The sequence below is a fragment of the Apaloderma vittatum genome, unplaced genomic scaffold (genome assembly GCF_000703405.1).
Source record: "Apaloderma vittatum isolate BGI_N311 unplaced genomic scaffold, ASM70340v1 scaffold41454, whole genome shotgun sequence".
Taxonomy (NCBI): Eukaryota; Metazoa; Chordata; class Aves; order Trogoniformes; family Trogonidae; genus Apaloderma; species Apaloderma vittatum.
Genome location: NW_009713978.1, coordinates 1,636 through 25,602, shown reverse-complemented (window position 1 = coordinate 25,602; position 23,967 = coordinate 1,636). Strand labels below are relative to the sequence as shown.

The following is a 23,967-nucleotide window of genomic DNA, read 5'->3' as shown; positions in this document are numbered from 1 at the left end:
TGCCGAGATGGAACCCACAAATCCCCGGGGCCCCCCTGCGCGCCGGGCTCTGCTCCACAGCCCGGGAAGGGGAAAGGTGTTGGGACGCCTAACAGCTTTGTACTCAATTTTCAGAAAACAGAACAGGCTGCGTCCTCTCTTCTTCATCGGAGTTTCCTGAAGGATTTTTTACACCGCAGGAGAGAAAGGATGGAGGAATCGTTATCTATTTCATAATTATACTGTACATGTTTCTGGCCGTGTCCATTGTGTGCGATGATTATTTCCTGCCTTCTCTAGAGATCATCAGCGAATGTAAGTGACCATCCTGATCTTTTCCCTGTTATCACTGAGCAGAGCTGTGCAGAACATTCTCTTTTAAAACCAGTTTCGAAGGTAGAGTGCTCTGGAGACAAAACCAAAGGCATTTCAGAGCCTCCGTGCATGGTGCGACTCACCAATGCCCTGGTTGGTTTGATGCAATGTATCAATGGTATATCGGAAAAAACATACTTTACACTCCAGACAGGCATTCATTTAAAATTTGCTTTCCTTGTGCCTGGTGGAAAGCTAAGCTAAACTGAAACTATTAACAAAACTGATGATATATATAATTTTGGGGTGAGCAGTAACATATCTAGGTTACTAATAAAAGAAAAGAAGGGTGGGCAATGGACAGGACACCAAACCAAGAACCCAAAACTCTCCCTATGTTAGAACATGGGAGACGAGTACCTTGGCTGAAAAAGTTTCTGCATTTCTCTCAAAGTAGTGAGGAAGTATAAGGATGAGCTACTGTTTACATATTAAAGGTATGACATGGGAGGAAAAAAATATGCTGGTTACAACCATTCTATGAAATCTAATCAACCTGTAGTAATTCCCCTGGCTTCAGCAGACCACAGAATTGAAGTGATAGTCTTGGCTGAGAGTTCAGCTTTTCATTGCCAGTTTTTCATTGCCAAGAATTAAAAAAACTCCCTGGGGAAACTCATTTCTGAACACTGGAAAACATTCTCCAGACCAGAACACTACAGAAAATGTAAGCTTAAACATTGCTATGGAACTGGTATTTTTTTATTGATGATAAATAAGCATTTGTCAAACTTTTTTCACAGTTAGACATACGTCCCTGTTCTTAGTGTGCAGAACTTGATTCACAGAGTGAGTTACATTTCAGAAGCAGTCAACTTACCAGAAAAAAAAATAAATCTCATTTCATTAAAGCAAGACACAGGCTTTTATATGTCCACACGAAGTGAAAATTTGATTTTAAAAACACAGCACTGTTTTGAATTTAACTAGTATTTCTGGTACGTGAAGACATAGTAGCATGGATGTCCCTGGAAGATAGACAAACTTGACATGGATCATGTAGCGACATCACACTAAAGTTGAAGGAATTGCCCAACAATTATTACCCATATGAAACAGAGTTAAAGCCCACATACATGCCTGTTTTGCATTTTTAAATTATGCCCAAATCTCCTGTATATTATCAGTACTTCTAGTATTTGTGCTAATTTCTGTAATAAAGTTAAAAATAAATTAGCCCAATAAATGAAGTTATGTTTTCAATGCATTACTTTACCCACTTCAAATAAATGCATGAAGTGTATGATAAAGTAAGGAAAGTTCAAACTGTACTAGCTTCTAACATTATATATTAATGCAAGTAACGGGTACAGACTACCAAAATATTTATTTTTTAAGCAATTCTTTCGCTCTACCCTCAGGCCTTGGCCTCTCTCAGGATGTTGCTGGAGCAACTTTTATGGCTGCTGGGAGCTCTGCTCCAGAGCTTGTCACTGCTTTTCTAGGTAAGAGACGTATGTTTTGACTCCTCACAATCTAGAATCCTTTCCTTTTTCATGCCAAACTGAAACATACCAGAGAGTCATTTTCTTTACAGGAGTTTTTGTGACAAAGGGAGATATCGGCATCAGCACCATCCTTGGATCAGCAATCTATAATCTTCTTGGTATTTCTGCAGCTTGTGGGCTGTTTTCCAGCGTGGTAGGTATCAACTTTGATAGTTCTGCTCCTAAGAGCCAAATGGTTATATCCTTTCCCATTTGCCAACAAAAGCCAAGAGAGACTTACTATGACAACTGCCAAGTTTATTATTTAGTAGCAAAACCAGCATGTAATCAGTTTCAAGGTAACTTGCTATGAAAGTTTTTAAAAACACTAACTTGTTAAATATCATACTTTAGTCATTCCTAAGAATCTGAAATTTTTACATAATATAGAAACAACATATCGATGCAGCATTTACAGCACTTAGTGAAAGTGTTACAGACAAGTTTAAGAAAAGTAAATTAATCTGTGATCCGCAGGTTTCCAGGCTATCCTGCTGGCCGCTGTTTAGAGACTGTCTGGCATATACAATTAGTGTAGCAGCGGTCCTTGGGATGATATCTGACAACAGAATTTACTGGTAAGAGCGCAAGTAGTGTTGAATTCATGTTGACTGGAGACAGTGTTTTGAAAAACTAAAATCCCCCAAACCCAAACTTCAAGTCTGGAACTGCCATTTGCTAACAGAAACAAACATCCTGTTGGCTTTAAAAAAAAAAAAAAACAACACAGAAAGTCACAATGCTTGTAAAGATCATTACCTAAACATCCAAACCGTGCATATTTATAGCATCTGATCTGCATAGGTTTGTCTGTACAAAGTTCACCGTTTCTATCATGACTCTTTTAGCATAGCAGTTAGTTTTCATTGGTTACTCCTTTTGAGCCTTTCCTTTGATTGCACTACTCATGAAAAAAAATATTTGTCTACCAGAAACAGACCACAAACGTCTGATGTTCTAACTCTGTTCCATCAACACTGAAACTCCTGTTGCCTCAACAGGTCAGGTCCAGCAGAAAGCCTGTAATTTTCTAATTCAACGTATCACATATCATCCCTGTCTTTATCACACAAAGACTCAATTTAGCAAACATCAGTAAGATGTTTGATCAGTAATATCCCCTCAAAAACATGCAGCTACACAATACACATAGAAGATTCTGCAGGGGAGAGAAATAAATTAATCAAACAGCTGAAAGATATGGAGGCACTCATGAACTTGAATGACACCGGCCATACAACTGCAAACAGATGCTTTTGTGTGTTTTCCTTTTGCTACTCATGCAAACTTTCTCTCTCCTTACATCAGTCATTTTAATATGTTGAAGAGTTTGAGTTTTTATACTACATGTTATGTGAACATCTATTTTGCATTCTAGGTATGAAAGTGCATCCTTATTATTGATATATGGGTGCTATATTCTGGTACTATGTTTTGACATCAAAATCAACCAATACCTCATGAAAAAGTTCAGTCCCTGCTGTACGTGTTTTACGAAAGCTATGGAAGAGAATGCTGAGCAGCAGCCCCTGGTTGGATGGAGGGAAGAAAGTGGACCTCTAATTCGTCAACCGTCAAGAACAGATAGCGGAATTTTTCAAGAGGAGCTGGACTACTCTCAACTTTCAACAGGCTTGCATGGGCTTGATGAAATCTCTGAAGGTATAAGTATTATTACAGTTGTCTCTAGCACTCTGCACGAGTTCTAATGAAGAGCAGATTACTAAGATTTTGCTCACAAGAGAACTCTAGTATAGTATTTAAGTAAATCATTCTTCCCTGGAATGTAACATGAAGTTAGTTGCTGGAGGAATGCTAAGATAGTTGCTCATTTGTGTCCTATTAGAACAGCAGACTTGCATCAGTCTTTGCTGCCCACATTTGAAACTTCCCATCAACACTGCCTGGAGAATGCAGTAGCGATGGGAAGACACGCTGGTAACTGTACCGATACACACTGTTTTCTTATGACAATGGCAGGTTCACAGACCAAAATACACACGATACCAGAAGTAAAGGAATAGCTGTGAAGTGGCCATAGATCATCAGTTTCCTCTTCACTTAGGCAAAACACAGCTGTTGGTACTTACTCTTGGTAAACATTTTGTATAAACCTTTATAGAAAAGTTCACTTTTCATCCAAGTTAGTTCTCTCCTAGTGATGCGGTAAGTAAAGAACATTTGATTTCAGAATTTTGTTCAGTGTGATGTAGGACTACAGCTAGAACTTGAAGAAGTATTTTTTACTTTTTTTCAGTATTCTCGTAAGTAGAAGCCAGTAATATGATTGTATGCTATAGATTCAAACTTAATGCTACAATTTAAAAGAGATACTTTTTCTTCAACAGATCATCCAAGTGTCTTCACCATGCCTGAAGCAGATATGAAGAGAATTTTGTGGGTGTTATCCCTTCCTATTATTACACTACTCTATTTGACTACACCAGATTGCAGAAGACAGTTTTGGAGGAATTGGTTCATGGCAACATTTTTAATTTCAGCAGCATGGATTTCTGCAATAACTTACGTTCTTGTATGGATGGTAACAATAGCAGGTAGGTACCTAGAGTCATGCTGCTATACAGAATCAATCATTTGAGAATCACAGAAAGAAGTTTTCTACCTCTGAAGAGATTTCCTTACCACAGTTAACAGGCAGTTTAGCAACGTGTACTTTTCTGCAAAAAACACAACCAACAACACCTTATGTTTGACTGCTTAGTTTGCCACCTTCCATCTAGTGAAAACCACTTTAGAGTTAGGCTGCCTCAAATAGTGTACAAACACATCAATGAGAATTTGTTTACATAGCTACAAAAAAAAGAGCCTATATTTGAAGAGATGGTTTAATGAAACTGCTTCATGAAGTGAAACAATTAGATACACAGCAATAAACTTGTCAGACTGAAGTCTGACAAACATGGAATCCACCAAAGCTGGAATTGTTCAGGGTTCTGCAAAAGATTCATTATTTTTATAACCTATATTTTTCTTGAACACTATAGTAAGAGATTTGACATTGCACTAACTGCTAAAAAACCCTCCCAAATTTCTGTACTATTTTATTCCAACTATAGCATCATGTCTTTATTACACATTCTTGGTGCATGCGTATGTATACTTCTTATGAATTGGCATCATAAAGTGAAGTAGTAAAGGAACAGCATTTAAGTGAGAGAAGGGCTATGAACTTGTGTATAAAAATTTTCTTAAAATCTTAAGCTACTAAAGGTCTCCTCATTTCACCGTTTCTTCAGTCAGCTTGAGAAAAATCCAGTTTTTAAGAACAAGCAGAAAAATTTCTAAACAAGAAAGAAATGTTACAAAGCTTGCCATTTCCACGTTATAGCTCACTAATCCTACTCAAGTATTCTGCTAGTTCAGCATCCTAAACTCGTTTTCAACAGAAGTTCAATGAATAACTCCTTGTTCAGTGCAGAAACAGACCTACACATTTGGTAAACCTCTGAGAAATTACTAGTAGATGGCTGGATGTAACACCCCCAGGTTCACTCCTTGGTCAAATAATTTTCCACTTTCATCAAATAAGCAAGGGTTTACTGTCTGGATACTAGAAGCCTTTGAAACAGGATTCAGATCAGAAAGTTATTGCTGTTCTATTAGCCAAAGCACTCATTCGTAGGAAAGCAGGTACACTAGATATTCAGGTAGTGTGTTAGTGTTAGTCCACTGTCAACAAGCAGGACTGGGGTCTTTGGACCACTACTTCTAGGTCAAGTATGCTCTATGTACATGTTAAACTGCTAATAATTACACACATTATTCAAGTCTAGGTTCCTTCATGGAGGGCGACTCAAAGATTCTATCATTGCATAAACAGCCTATCAGAATGTCACAAAGTGTCATAGCTGGGGACTAAATTTTGATGGTCAAGAACAAACCTAACTTCTTATGCCTTTTTGCTGCTAGCACAGAAAATTTGACTACTCACAGCAAGATATTGCTACTAACACACAAAATTAACTAAAGGCTAGAAAAATAAGACCGTTCTCTCTTTATGGTCAGTTGTCAGAAAAAAACTCCTACACATTAAATAGAAGATAAATCCAATACAAAGAAAAATTAGATTCACCTGAGTTTAGATTCTATCTTAAAACCTTCAAAAGGGCTAGAAACTACTGCTGGGTACATAGGTTGGTTCACTGGTATTTCACCCTGGATTGCTTTGCATAAACCATTATTTCCCAGCCTTATAAAAGCTGATCTTGTTGGTCCCTTAGTCTACAAATGTATTACATTAGGGGTCGTGGAAGAATACCAGTACAAATTCTGCAACAGGATCACGTTAGTCCCTCTCAGTCAAAAAACAGTTTCAAACAAATTTATGGGGCTGATCTAGACTAAGCTGATACGTACTAGGCAAGCATTGCTGACTTAGCCTATAGACTACTTCTCTTATGAAAACTGTTCTTAGTGTCCAAATACCGCAAGTAAGAATCCAGATTTCCACAAAAGAGGTATTAAGAACTTTTGGTTTTCCACTTAGAAAAAAATTAATAGTTTGAATAGAGGTATCAAATACTTCAATATATTGATGTTTGTGAACGGTGCAATTGATACAACAGTTTGGAAGATCTGATCCCCTGTATTTTAAATGAGAAATTAATATGCTTACAGGACATGTGGAGCTTAAAAAAAAAAAAGTGGAGGAAAACAAGCTGCTGTTTTAGTTAACGATTTAAAACTTTCTTAATTTAAACTAGTATTACCTTAAGCAACTCACGCTTCTAAAAGACATGTCTAAAAGACATTTACAAGTCATAAAAATCCTGCATTTTGATTCTTCCAAATCCAACAAAAGAACTTTCTAACTGGAGTAAAATGGTAAAGCCATGTAACTGAGACAGTATTGTAGTAATGATTTCAATAATCCTCCTTCCCCCCTCAAAATACATGCGCTTTTTTCCCCTGCCTTCAAAGAGAACATAAGAATTATTGCTTCCTTGAGACTGTTGAGCACTAATGATGAGATGACCCAGAACACAGAAGACTACATTTCGCAGAAGTTGGGGGGATAAAAAATAAAATAAAATTGTTAGATATTTAAAATTCTACTGTATCTGAAAGAAAATATTCATAATTGATATTGTCTTGACCAATGCAGACATTCCACTCAAGTCTTTGAGAAACTTGTTAAGTAAGATGGTTACTATACTACAAGCCCTTTTTAACTTGATTGAAGAACAAGAGCAGGATGGTATTTTTTATTCTTGTTTTTAACTACTTCATGGTTCGGTCACTTCATTTTTAGCCAAGTTAGCTGAAAAAATCCTTTTCAAATTACCGTATAATTACTAATCCTTTCTCCAGCAAACAAAGTTCAAAGCAAACTCTCTGAATGAAACTTAAGCTAAAAACATACTTGCATTTTCTACCATCATTTATCAACTGCAGGTGAAACACTGGGAATTCCAGAGTCAGTAATGGGTCTCACCTTACTAGCAGCAGGAACAAGTGTACCGGATACAGTTGCAAGTGTGCTGGTGGCTCGAAAAGGTAAAGATTTTAGTATTCGGGGTCATTCCAACAGATATGTTTAAAAGGTACCATGAAAAAAAGGCATTTTAGTCAACATTCCAGAAATTCAAGGAGTAACTGCAAAATTTTTGCTCCAGATTCTAAAGCTTAAGCTTACTAGTAATAAATAAATAGCTTACCTGAAGAAGCTGTGGCTCAGACATTTAAAAACCTCTCCAAGTATCCTGGAGAAGTATTGTTCTAGATTGGTTTGGTTTGTTGTTGATCAAGTGTTACAGTTTTACTGCAAAACACAACTGTAGGGCTTGGTATTTTAAACAGGACTAAATTTTGTAACAGCCTGTCTAGCTTATTTTAAGTGCAACTGTGCCGATGCTGGTGATTTAGGGAGAGTGACATGCTAGTGGAACCCAAAACCAGGTTCCGCAGAATCATGACTATAGACTTTCAATGAAAAGGGTGCTCTGTGAGAAAATGAAGGCTGACAGTCTGTTGCTCCAAAATAATTTGGCAATTTCATACTATGAAGTGAAGCAGACTTATTCGTATTTCTTCTTTTACAGGAAATGGCGATATGGCTATGTCTAACATTGTAGGATCCAACGTATTTGATATGCTCTGTTTGGGAATACCTTGGTTTATAAAAACTGCCTTCATAAATACATCAGGACCCATAGAAGTGAACAGCAGTGGTTTGACATATACAGCCATTTCTCTTATCTGTTCTGTTGTTTTTATTTTTCTGGCAGTTCACCTGAATGGCTGGAAAATAGATAAAAAATTGGGAGCAATTTGTCTTGTACTGTACTTAGTGTTTACTACATTATCAATTTTATATGAACTTGGCATCATAGGGAACAATCCTACAAGGGTCTGCGGTAACTAGTTTTAATCAGAGATTATACTAATGAAAAAAATAAAAGCAGGAGAGAAAGATCTGTTTCTTCATTTAGTCAAAATAAAAAAAAAAATGCAAAACTCCCACTGGGCTCTATATCTTATTTACAGAACTAAGTAATGTCAATAAAGTAATATTAATTAGAACAAAAACATCACAGCCTAAATGGAGCCCTTTCTTTTAGAGTCAAGAATTACAGTATGACTACAACACACATATAAAACAAAAATTCTGAAAAAAAGACATCTAGTTTTTACATTACAATGTTGATACACGCGGGGGGGGGGGGGGGGCAGGGGAGAATCAGAAAACACTAAACAAGTCCCACTATGCAATCTTGAGATTAACAGAGAAAATGGCTTATTTTATTAAAAACAGTATAACCATTCATTTAAACTGAATGACTAGAGACACTTGGCCTAATTTTCCAAAGGTGCTGAGCATCCAAAGCTTCTGCAGTCTGTATGGACCTGCAGGTGCTCAGTGCCTCTAAAAAAACAACAAAAATCAGGCAAATTGTCTTTAAAAACCAAACATAGTAAGATTCAGTTAACAAGTATCACAGTATATTAAACACTATACTGTTAAAGGCTGGTGGGATTTAAAAGTTCCTTTTTACAGCTTTTGTAAGCAAACAATGTTACTAAAAATGACTTACTAGGATAGAGAAGCTAAACAGACATAGGAATGTTCCTGAACACACAGTTTTAAATTATGCATTGCGATCCAAGCGTACATCAATTTCTCTGCCACTGATTTTTATGCCGTTCATTATCCTACAGGCCTTTTCAGCAGATTCTGGTGAGTCAAATCTGACTGTTCCACAGCCCTTTGATTTTCCATTCTCCATTTTTATTTCTGCAAACATTACATGACCTGAATAAATAAGTTAAACAGCAGTTATTTCAAGTTGTCGGTGCACTAACAACTTAAAGAACTTGTCAGAAGTGATAAAAAAGCATTTTCAAATATGATCTAGGGAGACATATGAACTTAGCACTTCCAGACTGATGCTATATTCACTCATTCAGGAAAGGTAACACAGGTCAGAACAGCAGTGCATAATCAAAATTAAGGCCCACTGTTTCCAATCTTTCCTTCAGCCTAGTTGAAGATGACGTAGGCCTGTATTTGACCTCAAGTTTGAAAAAAAAAAAAAAAAAAAAAGTGCCCTATTAGGCTAAGGGGAAGTTTTGCATTTCATTTCCCGACTCTGCCAATAGTGTGGCTACAGCCAGGCATTAACTGACTTACAGTTCAACCCAGCCCACTACGTTCATCTCAGCTTCTTGAGGTCGGGCACTCAACTAATGAGCAACATTTTTATGTAGGTGTCCTGCTACCTCAGAGAATGCTCAATGTTTGGAGCTACTGAGTTTTTGTGGTATACGTTGTAGCACACCACTCCCCGCCCCTATATGCCACTAGCAACAAGAAACGTTTCCCTAAAATACACGGCTTTTTATTTTTAAGTATCATGTAACAGAAGACTGGCCTTTCATTGAAAGAAATTGAACATACAGAGACATGGTCTGTAAATTTCCTTATGATACTGGAGCAAAGAGTCTGCTGCTTATATTCGTGCTTATAATTCTTAAGAACAATTCAATGTAACTACTACATCTGTTAGTTGCCGAGGAGATAATAATAATTAAAAAAAAAAAAATAGGTGAACTACCTGAAAATTGCCAAGGCAGTTAAGACAAAAAAAACCAAACCAAATCTGTTTTGCTATATCCTCAGGCTACAAAAAAAATCCAAGCACTTGAAAATTTTACATAGTTGAACTGAGAGTTCTAATTTATACCAACTCTGCAAATAGCTATATGAAAACTGTCTTAGGTATTAGTAGTACGTTTTAAATTGCCTTTTCTGTGTCTCCAAAATAAGAAAAGCTGTCCTGTAATTCAGTTAAAATTTCCATTCTCTAAGTGCATTTTCAAAACAAAACAATCATATCTCTACACCCAAGCTTCATTTTTCATTCACTTCTCTGACAAGACAACTTTTCTGAATGAGATAAAAAGCATTAGATATTTGTAGCAATCCTTTATCTTACGTTAAAATGGCCTTTATTTCTTAATATAAAAGGGAAGCATTACAGCCTGCAAATATGCAAATCAGGATCATCTACTTGCTTAAAACCCAAATCTGTCTCTCTGGCAAATTGATTTGATGCAGCACAACTTCTGGAAGTAATGCATAACCTGAACAGGCCCAGGCTCCTGCATGCATTTGTCTCCAAAAAAATTGCTACATTATATACTCTGTGTTGGCCAGAGGATACATAATACCTGCTTCAAAAAATAAAAAGCTCAAGGAGTAATTTCATAACTGGAATGAGTTAAAGTTTATAGCAGATAAGCACTCTGAGCCAACACAACCCATACTGTACCTTGGTCTGATGCGTTATGTCATGCCTAACAATTAGTTATCTAACTCAGAAAACATGGGGGAAGTAAGAAAGATTAGGCTAGCTAGACTCTTCTTCAGGATAAAGCAACTACCTTGTCCTCCCGTCCTCATCTAAAATACCACATAAAACATGAAGCAGATGGAGCTGAGCAGGGGTAGGATTCATTTACATACCACATTGACTGAATTTCTCCTTTAGCTTCTGCCAGGTCAGGTCAAAAGGAAGCTAGAATAAAAAAAACCCAGAACATTATTAATAACAAAATATTACAAAGAGAAAAAGAGCACGGCATCATAAATGCACGTAAAATAAGCTCATGGTTTCTATGTATTCAAATGCTTACATTTCTCACAAATATCTGGTTGCCTTTAGAGCCTAATCTCTCTCTCATGCCACTTCCCATTGGGCCAGGCACAAATCCTCGATCGATATCGATGTTCCTGTCCAGGCCTCCACCCATAGCTGGTCCCATTCGATCAAAACCAGAACTCATCCGATCCATCCCCATTCCCATTCCTCCAGCCATACTGTTCATACCACCCATTCCACCACCTACAGAGAGGGGGGAAAAAAAAAAAAAGAGAGAATAAAATAAAAATATTTTAGGTAAAAAATGCACAAGTGTTTTGTAAAAAAACCAAAATTATATTTAAAAAATAATTGGTTTGTGTCAGTAGGAAAATAACTTCAATAAAACTGCTGTAATACAAAACATAACTTCATACATGCACAGTGTTTTATGTAGTAGCATGGCTAATATTTTAGATTGAAGCATTAGAAGATACAAAGTGTCAGCTCTAAAGTAAAAGTAAAAACCAAACTGCACCAAGCTATTATTCACACTATCTAATTTAGTAAAATGTCAAACACCAGTAAAGAATTAAGATTTAAAGCCTGTCCAGTTTAATAAAATCTAATACCCTGTACCCAAAAGAAATTACGTGAATAACTGTGGCAATGTTAAGATACAGATAATTTGACCATAAATACTATCATTTATTTTGCTTTCTGCTTTCACATTCAGCTTTACTTAATGCAGCCACGCTTAATGACACAATCTTCTAGAGAAAGCATATTTTGCAAAGAACACATGTTACTGTAAGTACTGTGAAGAACCTAGACCTTCCTATGACACATGCTATAAAATATATTAATGTATATTATATAAAGAACTAAGATCATGACATTCAGATATCCTATTATAATCTTTCTGGATTCATAATTAAAAAAGAATGTAAAGTAAAACTATCAAGATTACTCATGAGGGACCTTCTCTTTAAGCCTTATGCCTCTCAAGATTGCCACTTAGCAGGATTTTAGTTTCTCATCTGCTCTAGCCTGAGGAACTCAGACATTTCCTATAATACAACCTCAGTATTGGAGCTTTGTACAAAATTAAACTGACTGATAATCTGGAATTCAAGGCTGATTTTTAATTTCAATTACGAGAGATTACTGAAGTTCAGCTTCATTAAATTCACACAAATAACTGTGCCTATTTGTCTTTTTTTCCCTTGTGGAAGTTTACTTGAATCACCTCTCCCTCTAAACCAGAAGTGGAAATAATTTCAAAACTAAGATTGAGGAAAAGATTGTATTAGCAAGTTCTCCTCCGAACTTTTACCTCAATAAAAATAGCTTTAAAACCCATTAGATTTGCAGTCATACCCAACAGAATTCTATTTCTTCCAGCACTGCCAAGACTCAACACTACAACAAAATCATTTAATACGATTACATGTACACAGTATCGTTACTTTTCCTATGCATTTACACTCTACTGAAACAAGTTAACCTACTTATTCCAGATCTTACTGGGCCCATGCTAGGCGCTCCCATTCCTCCTGCAAAAACACCAATCATTGCACCACCTAAATAGAAAAAAAAAAACAAAGTGACATACACTGAAACCACCAGTTAGCGACAACAACAACAAAAGCAGACACTGATGAAGGGATCTGATCCCAATGTTACCTGGCAATTCTTTTGCATACAACACTTTAACCCGTGCCTTTATTATTTGAGCTAAATAGGAAACATCCAGTAACACCAGTTTCTCCTTCTTCTCCTGCTTTCTTCCTAGCTTTTTCTTCCCTCTGACAGTTTGCCAGCAGCACAAGCATCTTAAAACTAAACAAGCCATATCCCACGTTAGGAAGCAGAGCGTCAAAACTGAAGGGATGGTCTTATTTGAACTTCACAATACAGAAATGCCCTAGTTTCTGGCATTTTGAAGAAACCAGTGCAGAAGCCAAGAGCTTTAAGATATCTCCCCATGTCTTCCTTTACTGCATATGAAGAGTGAATTGATGGAATTTGGTGGGAAAAAGGGAGGGAGAAAGGGAATTGACACTTAACAAAAGCTATCTGGCAGAACCATGGAATCGTCACAATGGTATCAGCGACTCATTCTAGAGTGAGGTGATAAATAGTTCTTTTCACTGAAGCACTAATAGTCAGGAAAGTAATCCCAAGGGAACTTCTAGAACTGTAAAAACTTCAAAAGAACTACATTCTTGCCACTGCAAAACAGGGCTGAACTGTCAACTGCACTTTTCTTGCTTGATTTTCATCCCTAAAAGAAAAAGCACAGTTTTGACTTCTGGCAAAATAAATAAATAACTGTTGTCATTAGGCTAGACACCATTGGTTTAATATCTTAAGAAGTCACTGCTGCGTGTTCCATTGCATTCGTTTTCTCCACATAGTTCAAAACAGCAAAAATTGTTCTCTGTCAGTTGCTTGAGAAATACTCGTCTCCTTTCAGACAACAGGCTGTCATAGCCATACCAAGGCTGCAAAAACTATGGAATAGCCTGTTTAAAAAAAAAACACCAAAACCCGCTTTCAACACCAGCAGGATTACTCCCAGTACTTCAGCCAACAGTTTGCATGAGAAAGATCTTACTACTTATTTTTTGGGCCAGAGAGGGTTTTGCAATGAAATACTAAGTCAAATTAAGAGATTGCTGCCAACATGACTGCTTTTTTGCCCTTAAAAAGCACTGTGAAGAAAAAAAGAAATCCACACTTTTCCAGAGCTAGAAATCCTTAGTTGTTTTCGCATGCATCTGTTACACCCACTCTCTTTTAAAAGGAAAAAAGTCTCCCTAACAGTCTAAGATGCACATAAAATAATAAAAAAGACCAATAAAACCTCTAAACTCAACCTGAAAACATAAATAATCCTATTAAGCAAGATTTCAGCTATTTCTGACCTTAGAGACATCCTTTACGTGTACTTTTTCCCCCACTGGCTTTTCAAAAACAAAAAATTATATGCTCAGAGATGCTTTATGGCACAATCTTTGGCCTTTTGGATACTTCAAAATTTTAGCAATTTAAATGGCAACTCCAATGATTCTGCTGCAAATCAACCATCCTAATTTTTTCTAATTAATGCCATAGCCCAATCAAAGACTATCTTAAGTTGCCCTCCTTCAAAGCAGCAGGGTAGTAAAGCCAAATGCACTCACAACACTTCCTTTTAAGGTAACATTCACCTAAATGTTGTAACAGGAGCATACTAGGGTCTTCTCCAATTAAATCCCTACAATTTCTTTCCATTATTTAATGGTAAGTTGGGAAACTCTCCTCTCGGTTCTCAGAACTGTATTTAAATGGTAAGATTACTGCTGAGTTGTAAGTTGGAAGCTCGCTGGATCTACTGAGTGAACAATTCCCACAATAGGTTCTCACAGTGATCACGATCACGTATTTCAAAACCAAGGTGACTACCAGAAGACTCAGAAGCATATTGCTTGCATGAACATTTACAACTGAAAGGGTTTGTATTTTCACTCCAGAAACAGATGTTTATGCTATGCTGCAAGTAGGGTGAAAGCGTACACTTGGGTTTCCAAGACATTAATCCCAAGACATTAAGACTAACTCAGCTGAGATTCTTATATTCTTACCACTTCTACACAACTACCAGTGCTTGAAGAGAAGCAGACAATTGTTACCCTTTGTTATGACTTGCCCAAGTTTGTTTTTTTTTTTAAAAAGGGGTAAAAAAAAGGAATAATAATAATAAAAAAAAAAAAAAGTTCAACTTTTAGACCAAATGAAACATATGCTCTTAGCAGCTCCTCCCTTTTACAGTGAGAAATTAAGGAAAGTGGGGAGAAAAACAAGAAGAATGGGGAAAGAAAACCTGCCTCCTATAATGTATTCATCCGGGTAACAGTATAGTAACAAAGTGCAAGAAGGCTCTACCATTAAGCACTTCCATTTCTCTTAAGATAGAAAAGTATCTTATTTGAGGGAACTCCAAAGTAACAAGATTAACTCTGTCAACAATACATCACCTATAAACAAAGGAAAGCTGCCTCGCAGAAGAGGCCAATAAATCCTGTTCTGAGTTGCTGGAGCTCAGAGGGCAGGAAGAAAACAGAGCATGCCAAAATCCACCATTCCTATCCAATGCTACTCAATTTGCAGTAAAATCAGTTTTCCAGCATGCATTTGCAAAAGCAGGCTCCTGGAAGTTACAAAGGTAGTACACGGACAGCTTGTTCAGGATTACCAGAAGCATACACTTTAATACCCAAAAGACTTAATACCTCAAAAAGCTAACTATTAAGCTAAATGCTTTTCTCAAATTGCTATTTTGTTTATATTTTACAGATGGAAAAACATTCACACTTTAACCTCCATCCGAAGTGATAGCTACCATAAGCACTTGGAATAGATCCTTGTAGTAATGGCCAGGGGAGAGGGGACAGAGTCAGATGACTAACACAGCCAGGTCTTCTCTTCACCTAGCATAACTCTCGCAATACTATGTTGCAGCTTGCACAGAAAATGTTAAGAGCTACCATACCCATCCTTCCAAAAGAATCTCCAAAACCACGGTTCAACGCCATGTCACTACGAGCAAAATCTCTGTCCATGTTTCCTCCCATTCCACCACGGAACACTTCTGCAGAGAACAAAGGAAAAAAAAAAGAAATAGTTTGTTATATACATCTAAGATGAGGTTCACACACCACTTGTTTCACAGCTGCTTGTTTAAATAGAAGTGGGTTTAATGCATGCCAGAGGCACTTCTTAAATAGTTTACTCCTGTGCCAGTTCATATGTCTTCTTTCATGCCACTGACTATTTCCTTTGAACTCATCTACATCGCCCATCCCTAAAGGAAGGTCTTTTAATAAACACTTGCAAGTTTCCTAAGTGTACAGGAAAAGTGTTCGCCTACCTCCCATTCGGTTGATTCCAAATCCTCCCATATTGGGCATTCCTTCAATTCCACGAAATCCAGCAAGTCCTGTAAAATAAGGAAGAGTGTTTTCTATAAACCACTAAAAAAACTACTTACTGCAAAGAACGTGACTGCACATACCGCCTCCCATTCTATTCATTCCGCCAAATCCTGGACCGTCTATTCCCATGCCTTTAAACAAAAAAAAGACAAACACCATTTACAAGACAGGTAAGGTCCTAATGAAGTTTAAAAATGGAGACAATTAACATCTCAAAAGCACACTAAACAAAGCTTGATTTGTCAAGAGTATGTCATTCTTCCAAACACAGAAATTACAATTTCAAAGCTCTGTAAAACATAAAAACGAAGACCACAGATTTACCTCCTGGACCCATGCTCCCCATTCCACCACCCATGCTCAACTGTGTTGCACTGATGGGCTGCCCGCCTGGTCCAAGTCCCATACCAATGCCACCAAGACCACCTGGAAAACAAAAATTAAGTAGCATCAGAAGAAAGATTTTCTTCTGCTATCATAATGAGACCACAGCAAGCAAAAGTACTACTAGACTGTTCCAAGACCCTATATCAACATATAGAGTAAGTGCGAGGAGTAGAACACAGAGGGTGCACTCACGAGGTAATTGTGAGGTTTTGCTGTCTGTAACACGGAAATCTTCATGAGGAACCGACTTGTCATCCTGGAAAAAACGAAGGCAGTTATGCTGTGACCTCTTCAATGTTGTTTTGGCAGAGAACATGTAAGGTAGAAAGAAATGTAAGCAACTTACCATTTTTACATGCATGGGTCTATCAAACAGAAATTGCCCATTGAACATAGCTGAAGAAATGCAAGTCAAGGAATCTAACTGCAGAAGACAATTTAACTATCTCAGAATAATCACTGTAATAACTTATTTTAATTCTGTACCACTTTTCAGAGTCTTACCTTACCAAATCTCTAGAATGCCAATTCAAAGGCCAGAAGAGCTGGCCTAACAAGCTGTTAGGTATATAAAAGGTAAGTTGCACATGTCACATTACCACATATTTTAAGCTTGGTCAACATTATGAAGACCACCTTTTTAGACTGCAGCAGTAAACTCTATCAATACTAAAAATTTAATCTGCACAGTATTACACTCTAGTCTCTATACACTAGCTACAATGCAAATAAGCACCATTTGCAAAACTATGCTAACAGAAGCTATTAAACACTGAATATCTGATCAATTATTTTGCAAAACCAAGGATACATATTGCTTGAACAGCTTCAATAGCTTGTTCAAAGGTAACCGTTCCCATTCCCCGACTCTTGCCATCTTTATCTTCTTTGATGTCTGCACGCTTTACAGTTCCAGCAATGCTGAAGACCTCCTTCAGTTTCTTCCAGCCAACTTTAAAGTCAAGCTTATACACACAAATACATTAGTCATTTCAGTGCACATTTCTGCCATTACACTTGGAAATTTTCTGCACTGTTGTAACTCTTCAGCTTCACAAAATGCTTAATCTATGTAAATAACCAGGATTTTGTAACACTTACACAGTGAAATCACATTAAAAATGTCAACCAAAAGCAACAATTTATATTAAATATACATATTTTACTTTAACATACTAACATTAAGAAAGTGATGGGTTCTTGTCAAGAGCAGCTGTACTCCCACAAGATCCCTTGTGAGCATAGTCATCTTTTGTGCAAATAAATTATGAAGCAAGCACCTCTAACAAATATAGCAGCTTAAGTTAGTCTAAACTAGCAAGATAAATTGAGGTGTATATTTAATTAACAAAAATAACCCCCTATAATTGTAAATAGATATCAAAAAGACATAGAAAATATTTTTGGAATCAACAGATGACTGTGGAGTAACCGAAAGTGCATGTCAGCCTCTAGAGTTTAATGTATCTTTCGTGACCAAAATCTGAATGCATATCCCAGTATTTTAAGTGTAATATACTGTGAGTCAACATTTCCAATTTCCTTTTTATATTAAAACTGAATTATGTAAAATGTTTTACAAAGACCAAATACTACAGTTATAAAATACAGTTTTAAACTTACATTAGCAACAAAAATAGTGGACCCAAGCCTGCCTGCCTGCAAGTTACTGATAACCTCAGGAGGAATGTTTGGATTATTGAGAATAGAAGGTGGTAAATTCATTATTCCAGGTGCCACATCAGGTCCATGTCCTCCTGGAAACTGTCCTCCTCCACGCTGTAATGCCCTACGAGCATGTTCACCTTCAGGATCCTGAAATATGGACAGAAATAAAGCCAACTTAATCATCAGCAAGAGGAATGGCAACAAACAGAAAGGTACTATTTGAAATTCTACACAACCCCATCAAATTATCAACTAATATCCTCATCCATGTCAGAGGGATCAAGAACTGAATTAGCATGGAGACCTAATTCCCTCACCTCTAGAGGTGGGTCCTTTCAGATGAGGGTTGAGGCATATTGGCAAAGCACTTGTAGAGGAAGCGTGCACTGCCACTTCACAGGCTGTACCTAGCCTATGGACAAGTAGAAAAGATTTCAATCTAAAGGACTGTCAGTCTAGCACCTTCTGCCAAGAACCGAATTAAATTAGGTGGTTTTAGTTATTTATTAACGCTATTATTAAAGTTGTAACAGGACAAAAAGAACGGCATCAGACACTGCCATATACCACAACACTACAATAGACATGTTGACATTAATTTCACTTCCCAGATAGCACAATCGCTCTACTTCCAGCCCCATTTTTGCACATCCGTAGCAGTCTGATACCCAGCTCACTCTGCATCGTATTTTGAAGCAAGTCAGCAATGTAAACATGGAATCATTTAGGTTGGAAAAGACCTGATGACACTAAGGTAAGAATATGAAGTTAAAGTTGTTTCAAAGAAAAGTAGTATTAGTCTATTATGACTCAAGGAAAGAATTTTTGTCAGTTCACTTGGCACAGTACTGAGACCTCCTGCAAGCCCAGGGGCACTTTAGTCCATTAAGAAAATGTCATGAAAAAATTAAACTGGAAATTACACAGCTAAGATGCTCAAAACATTATTATCATCTCAGTAGTTTCACTATCTTCACTATTGCAAATTAAAACCAGCAGCAACAACCGTACCTCTTTAATATTCAGGGGTCTTCCACTAAGATCATATTTGTTCATAGTTTCTAATGCTTTCTTAACAAATTCTTCATCTTTGAATTCAACCACACTTAGAGGGAACAAAACATTGAGAGTATTAAAACAACATTTAAAATGTTAAAATTAACAGAAAGTTTGTACAATGTGTTTCTAAACACAGAGAAAAAGGAACTTACCCACAACCCTACATCCATGATGATTTGTTATCACATATAAAGAGAAGAAAAAAAAAAAAAAGTCAGTCAGCACATGTGATAGAGCACTTAAGACTCCCGTTAAAGATCCCAGCTCACTGTTAAGTAACTATTCAAGTTATTTTCAGCTTCAAAATCCATAATATATGCTCTTTACTGGTAGCCAAGCTGAATTTCTCCTACTTTCTCAACATACATACCTTTAATGTACAAAAGAATATATTATCTTTTATTCTCTTTGAGCCAAACCAGAATTGGAAAAATGCCACACAGATCCATGTAGGGACAATAGGGAAGAAGAGGTGGGGGGGAAAAGGGTGAAAAGAAAAAAAAAAAAGGAAAAGAAAAAAAACAACGAACAACCAACCAAAACATAACCAAAACCCAATCAAGACAGTCATCATGTCATTATAAGCTGCTCACTGACTACAAAATTCAGATCTACCCACATGAAGTACATCAGTGCGATGAACGAGGAGTCTGCATACCTCTTCAGTATTACTAACATAATTGAGAAATTTCTGTGTAAGAAAAAAACCTTATTGACTGCACCAGAATCCTTCTAATAAAGCAAAGAGTTGAGGGTTGCTTTAAGTAAAGCAAAGCTGACGGCATGTTTTAGTTTTAACAAGTGTTAAAGAAAGTAATTTACAACAATTGATACAACCTCAGTTAAGACTCAAACCTGCATTTCTCATGTTCCCACTGCAGGTTCAGAGCTACCGTTGGCCAGACTTTTGACTATTTTTAAGAAGACAAAGGAGCTTTAACAATCTTCACTCTTAGTGCCTCATTGCTGGCACTCCATTGGCTACCAACCATCTCCATCTATTTAGTTTTAAGAAAGCAAATACATTAATCCAGTGTTAAGAGTATCAACCCTGCAAAGCTGTCAAATCAGGCACTTCAAACAGTATATTCTTAACTAACTTTTTATGCTCATTGGCCTCAAGAAGAGAATACTACACTAACAGAATTTAAATAAAATCAGTGTTTTATTGAACGTCCTTTACGTGAAACAGATTTGTACCAAAACAAAGATGTTAGCTAAAAAGATTAAGTAAATGCCATTTGTTAACATTTACAGAAATATCTTGTCCTTTAGAGCCAGCTAGTTTGAGTTGCATGAAAGTGTCAAACGACTTCTAACACAAAATCCTTAGGACTATCTTAATGAAAATCAATGTAAAAATGAAACTTACTTTCCCATAACTGGTACAGGTATTATACAAAAATAAAACTGCTGAGGAACTTTAAAACCTCTAGCAGATTGTTGCCCACGGCACTTACCCTTGATTTTCCTTCAGCATCCTTAAACAGCTCCACGTATGTAACCTCACCAACTACATAAGACATACAAAGGGAAAATACCAAGAGACAATGCATTTAAACACCAGCATCTTTCTTTACTGTGCCCCTGTGCACAACTCTACAGAGAAACACCTATTATTCACCAACAATCAAAACCAGACCAACATACCTCCTGTCAATGGCTATATAATTTAGCTAATTTTCAGAAATATGCAGCAGCCACATTCTCAAAAGCTAAAAACAAACAACTATATTTAACCTAATTCATACCACAGATCATATTTTGGCCAGTATGATATAGTTGGTGAACAAATTCAGATATACACAGTCCCTTAACCTAACAAATGAAACGTCAACGTTCACTGAGAAGTGTTACATTTATCATCCTACTCACAACACCTGTTTTAAGGTGACTTTCTACCTGAATGTCTTCAATCGTAAGTTTGCCTTCAGTAATAACCAAATTTACACATCAAATATTTCGCAGCAAGCCACTCACTTTCTAAAGCAGGAAGTTTCAGTAAATAAACCAATCAAATAGTCACGTCACCTTACAACAGATAAACCAGCAGTTGCAGAAGGGGGGTTGGCATTTTTCACAGCCTAAAAGCCAAGTGTGCTTTGCATTACTTTCGAAGAATCAATTTTTTCAAGGAAAACACAGAACTAACTTTTTACAGAATGCATGTTAGCATTATTTTACCCCAAACTTAAAATAAAACATTTGGGGTGGTGGTAAGATTACTCTATCAGAACTGCAACAGTAGTAACAAGCTTTAAATACAAATTTCCAGACAAACAGTCATGGCAGTAGTGACAATGAAGACAAAGTTAATTCCACAGCCAGATTCCACCAAAGAAATACAAAACAACTTTTAAAAGACATCCTCAATTATTCATGTGAACACACTAAATGTACAATAGCCCTTAATAAAAGAAAAATCTACACAGACTACAGCTACACAAAACACAATCTCTTTAAGAAGTCATGAGGTCATGCATGTACTCTCTACTGTCACACTAGAATGGCAGAAGATTGTAAGCACTTCGTTTACCCATCCTACCCTGCAATGCAATTGTCTCAGATGAAAGAGAGGGAAGGGAGATAGATGTACCAAGTAAAGGCCAAAAAAAAAAAAAAAAAAAAAAAGCTGTCAAATCAAATCTGTGTGGCTCAAAGGACACATACATCGCATATAAGTTCCACCCTTTCCTGTGTGAAGTGTATTATAAGGAATAAGTTACCTTTCTCTCTCATAAGATCTTTAATAGCTTGCCATTTCATGTCATACGGGATGTTGCTAATAAAAACTCTGTTACGATTAATAGTCTTCTTCTCTCCAGTGCCTGCATTCTTGTCCTTTGAATAGGGGTGGAATCTATTCTTGTTTCCAAGAGAAGGGATTGCCTTGGGTTTTGCAACGTACTTCTCTTTCACAGGCACTTTCTCTTCTTTTGCTGTCTCATCATTATCCCTACGTTAAAAAAAATAATAAATTATTCTTGTATTGGATCATTAGACTATTACACCTCCTATGCTACTAGAACTCTCAGGATGTCAAATACTGCTTTTGAAATTAGGAAAAATAAATTCTTGCAGTCTAATTCCAAAATATGTTGCTTTATGTAAAACAAGAGGATAATGTTACTATAGATTTATTCACTACTGTAAGTAAAGAAAGCACATCTTGCTACTTCAGTTACATTCGTTTTCTATTATTTCTGTCACGACTCAACGAGATGGTGCTATAAAATTACTACAAATATCAAAATACAATTACTCGGCTGAAAAATAGGCTACAGCACCCATGTTTTGGTGCTTCAGTAATTTTCACATCATTGGTCAAGTTATGTGATAGTCATCACAGAAGAGAGAGTTCTAACAGTCTAACTTATGCACAGCTTGGTATACTTCATTCAGTGTAACCTGCAAACTTACTAAATGTATCGGAAATAGCTGTATTAAGACATGCTCTGCATCTCAGGCTAATTAGTTTACCAGGTATTATTCACTGGCAACAACAACAAAACAGACTTCTGGCCCTCAGTCTTCAAAAATTTAGCAACTGCACCTGCTCTCCTTCTAAAAGTCTTTTTATTTTTAGATGAAAATGCAGGAAAAATTGCTTCCTCTCTTTTAAAGCAGTCTAAATCTCAGCTTTGATAGAACTGTATACTTTGAACAGAATTAGAGGAAATATCCAAAACTCTTTAGCATTCCTGATAGCATGCTAAACCCTCCTGTGATAGTAACACTAACAGAAGATCAAGGTGCCTGAATTATTACTTTTTTTTAAAAAAAGTAAGCTGCTGAACTGAAAAGAACCCAGTGATAAAGCCACACAAATGCAATCCATTAAACAAATGCTACTTGGAGTTATACATCAATGCCCAGTTCAAATCTCAACGCAGTTTGAGAAACTTAAGTCTTTTACATAAATATTTATTTTAAAAAGTAGGCATTAGTCACTCAAACAATTACAGGAAATGTCTGAGAGGCCTGTCAGAAGTGATTGATTGTGAACCCTCCTTCTTGAATTACACCACTGTCTTTATAGTTTTCTCCTACATTTCACAAGGCTTAGTTTTTACCTTATTTTGACACGTTGGAAGGCGTCTGGTATAAAATCAGCCAAAACAGGCATTTTAGTTTTACAACCACAACATATGGCAAGATCACCAATTTTGATTAATTGAAATGAGTATTTTCATCTCTCTGTACAGTTATTAACAAAACAGTGAGTAAGTGGCAGTCTTGCACTGAAGAGCACATGCAAGCAGCCTTCACGAAGTTAAATGTATTATCTACTCAAGCTTGGGCACTTCTCAGGAAATAGTAAATTCAAATAAATCTGTATTTCTCCCATTACTTCTTCCCAAATTTTAAAGTACTCATGATAGGAACTTCACAGTTCTAATGTTTACAAGTGGGTTAAGAGAGGATTAGCAACTGAGAAATGCGTGGACACACCTCCAGGCTAAGTATTCATAAGATTTAAAACATTCAAAGTCAACAACACATTATCTGGCTCAAGCATCCTCCAGCTTCCCTCTGCATCCTCCCTCCTCCACGCTACCCTGTCTGTTGTGGCAAGGTAATTCCTGTGTGGCTGTGTAATGAAGTGAAATGTAGGGAACAACGCAGGGTACTGAAGGGAGCAGGAGGGAGAGAGCAAGGAAAGAGAAGAATATCAGGTTTTCCAGTCAGGTCAGTTCCGTTCAATCCAGTCCCATCTGCAAATGCAAAACCACTGCCCAATGAGATCCCTAGTACAATTTGAGTTCTTCCTTAAATTTTAGGATTAAAGCAATGGATTCTCTTTAGCCTTTTAAGCTCTTTCCTGCTTAAAGGATTATGAAACAGCCTCTGGGTGCTCAGTGCAGTGCACAGCAAGAGCCAGGTGTCCAAACATGGGCTCCACAGGCTCTACAAGACCCGGCTGTGCAAACC

The 23,967-nt window shown here is 36.9% G+C and overlaps 2 protein-coding genes across 2 annotated transcripts; one reads left to right on the top strand and one right to left on the bottom strand.

Annotated features, from left to right (window-relative positions):
• The first annotated feature begins 116 nt into the window (after positions 1-116).
• SLC24A5 (solute carrier family 24 (sodium/potassium/calcium exchanger), member 5) lies at positions 117-8,298 on the top strand. Its single transcript, XM_009868566.1, has 8 exons — positions 117-294; positions 1,716-1,799; positions 1,892-1,995; positions 2,319-2,419; positions 3,220-3,503; positions 4,190-4,396; positions 7,257-7,358; positions 7,904-8,298. Exons 1-8 carry the CDS (start codon positions 228-230, stop codon positions 8,224-8,226), a joined length of 1,272 nt encoding a protein of 423 aa, XP_009866868.1. The 5' UTR covers positions 117-227; the 3' UTR covers positions 8,227-8,298.
• On the bottom strand, positions 7,064-21,985 carry MYEF2 (myelin expression factor 2). The gene is made up of 16 exons (XM_009868567.1): positions 21,762-21,985; positions 20,496-20,548; positions 19,188-19,195; positions 18,988-19,081; positions 17,932-18,123; positions 17,120-17,273; positions 16,655-16,704; positions 16,501-16,564; positions 16,246-16,347; positions 16,002-16,052; positions 15,858-15,926; positions 15,480-15,578; positions 12,454-12,525; positions 10,998-11,206; positions 10,828-10,879; positions 7,064-9,114 (listed from the first exon to the last, which is right to left on the bottom strand). The coding sequence occupies exons 1-16, from the start codon at positions 21,799-21,801 to the stop codon at positions 8,951-8,953; spliced, it is 1,473 nt and encodes a 490-aa protein (XP_009866869.1). The 5' UTR covers positions 21,802-21,985; the 3' UTR covers positions 7,064-8,950.
• Positions 21,986-23,967: the final 1,982 nt, after the last annotated feature.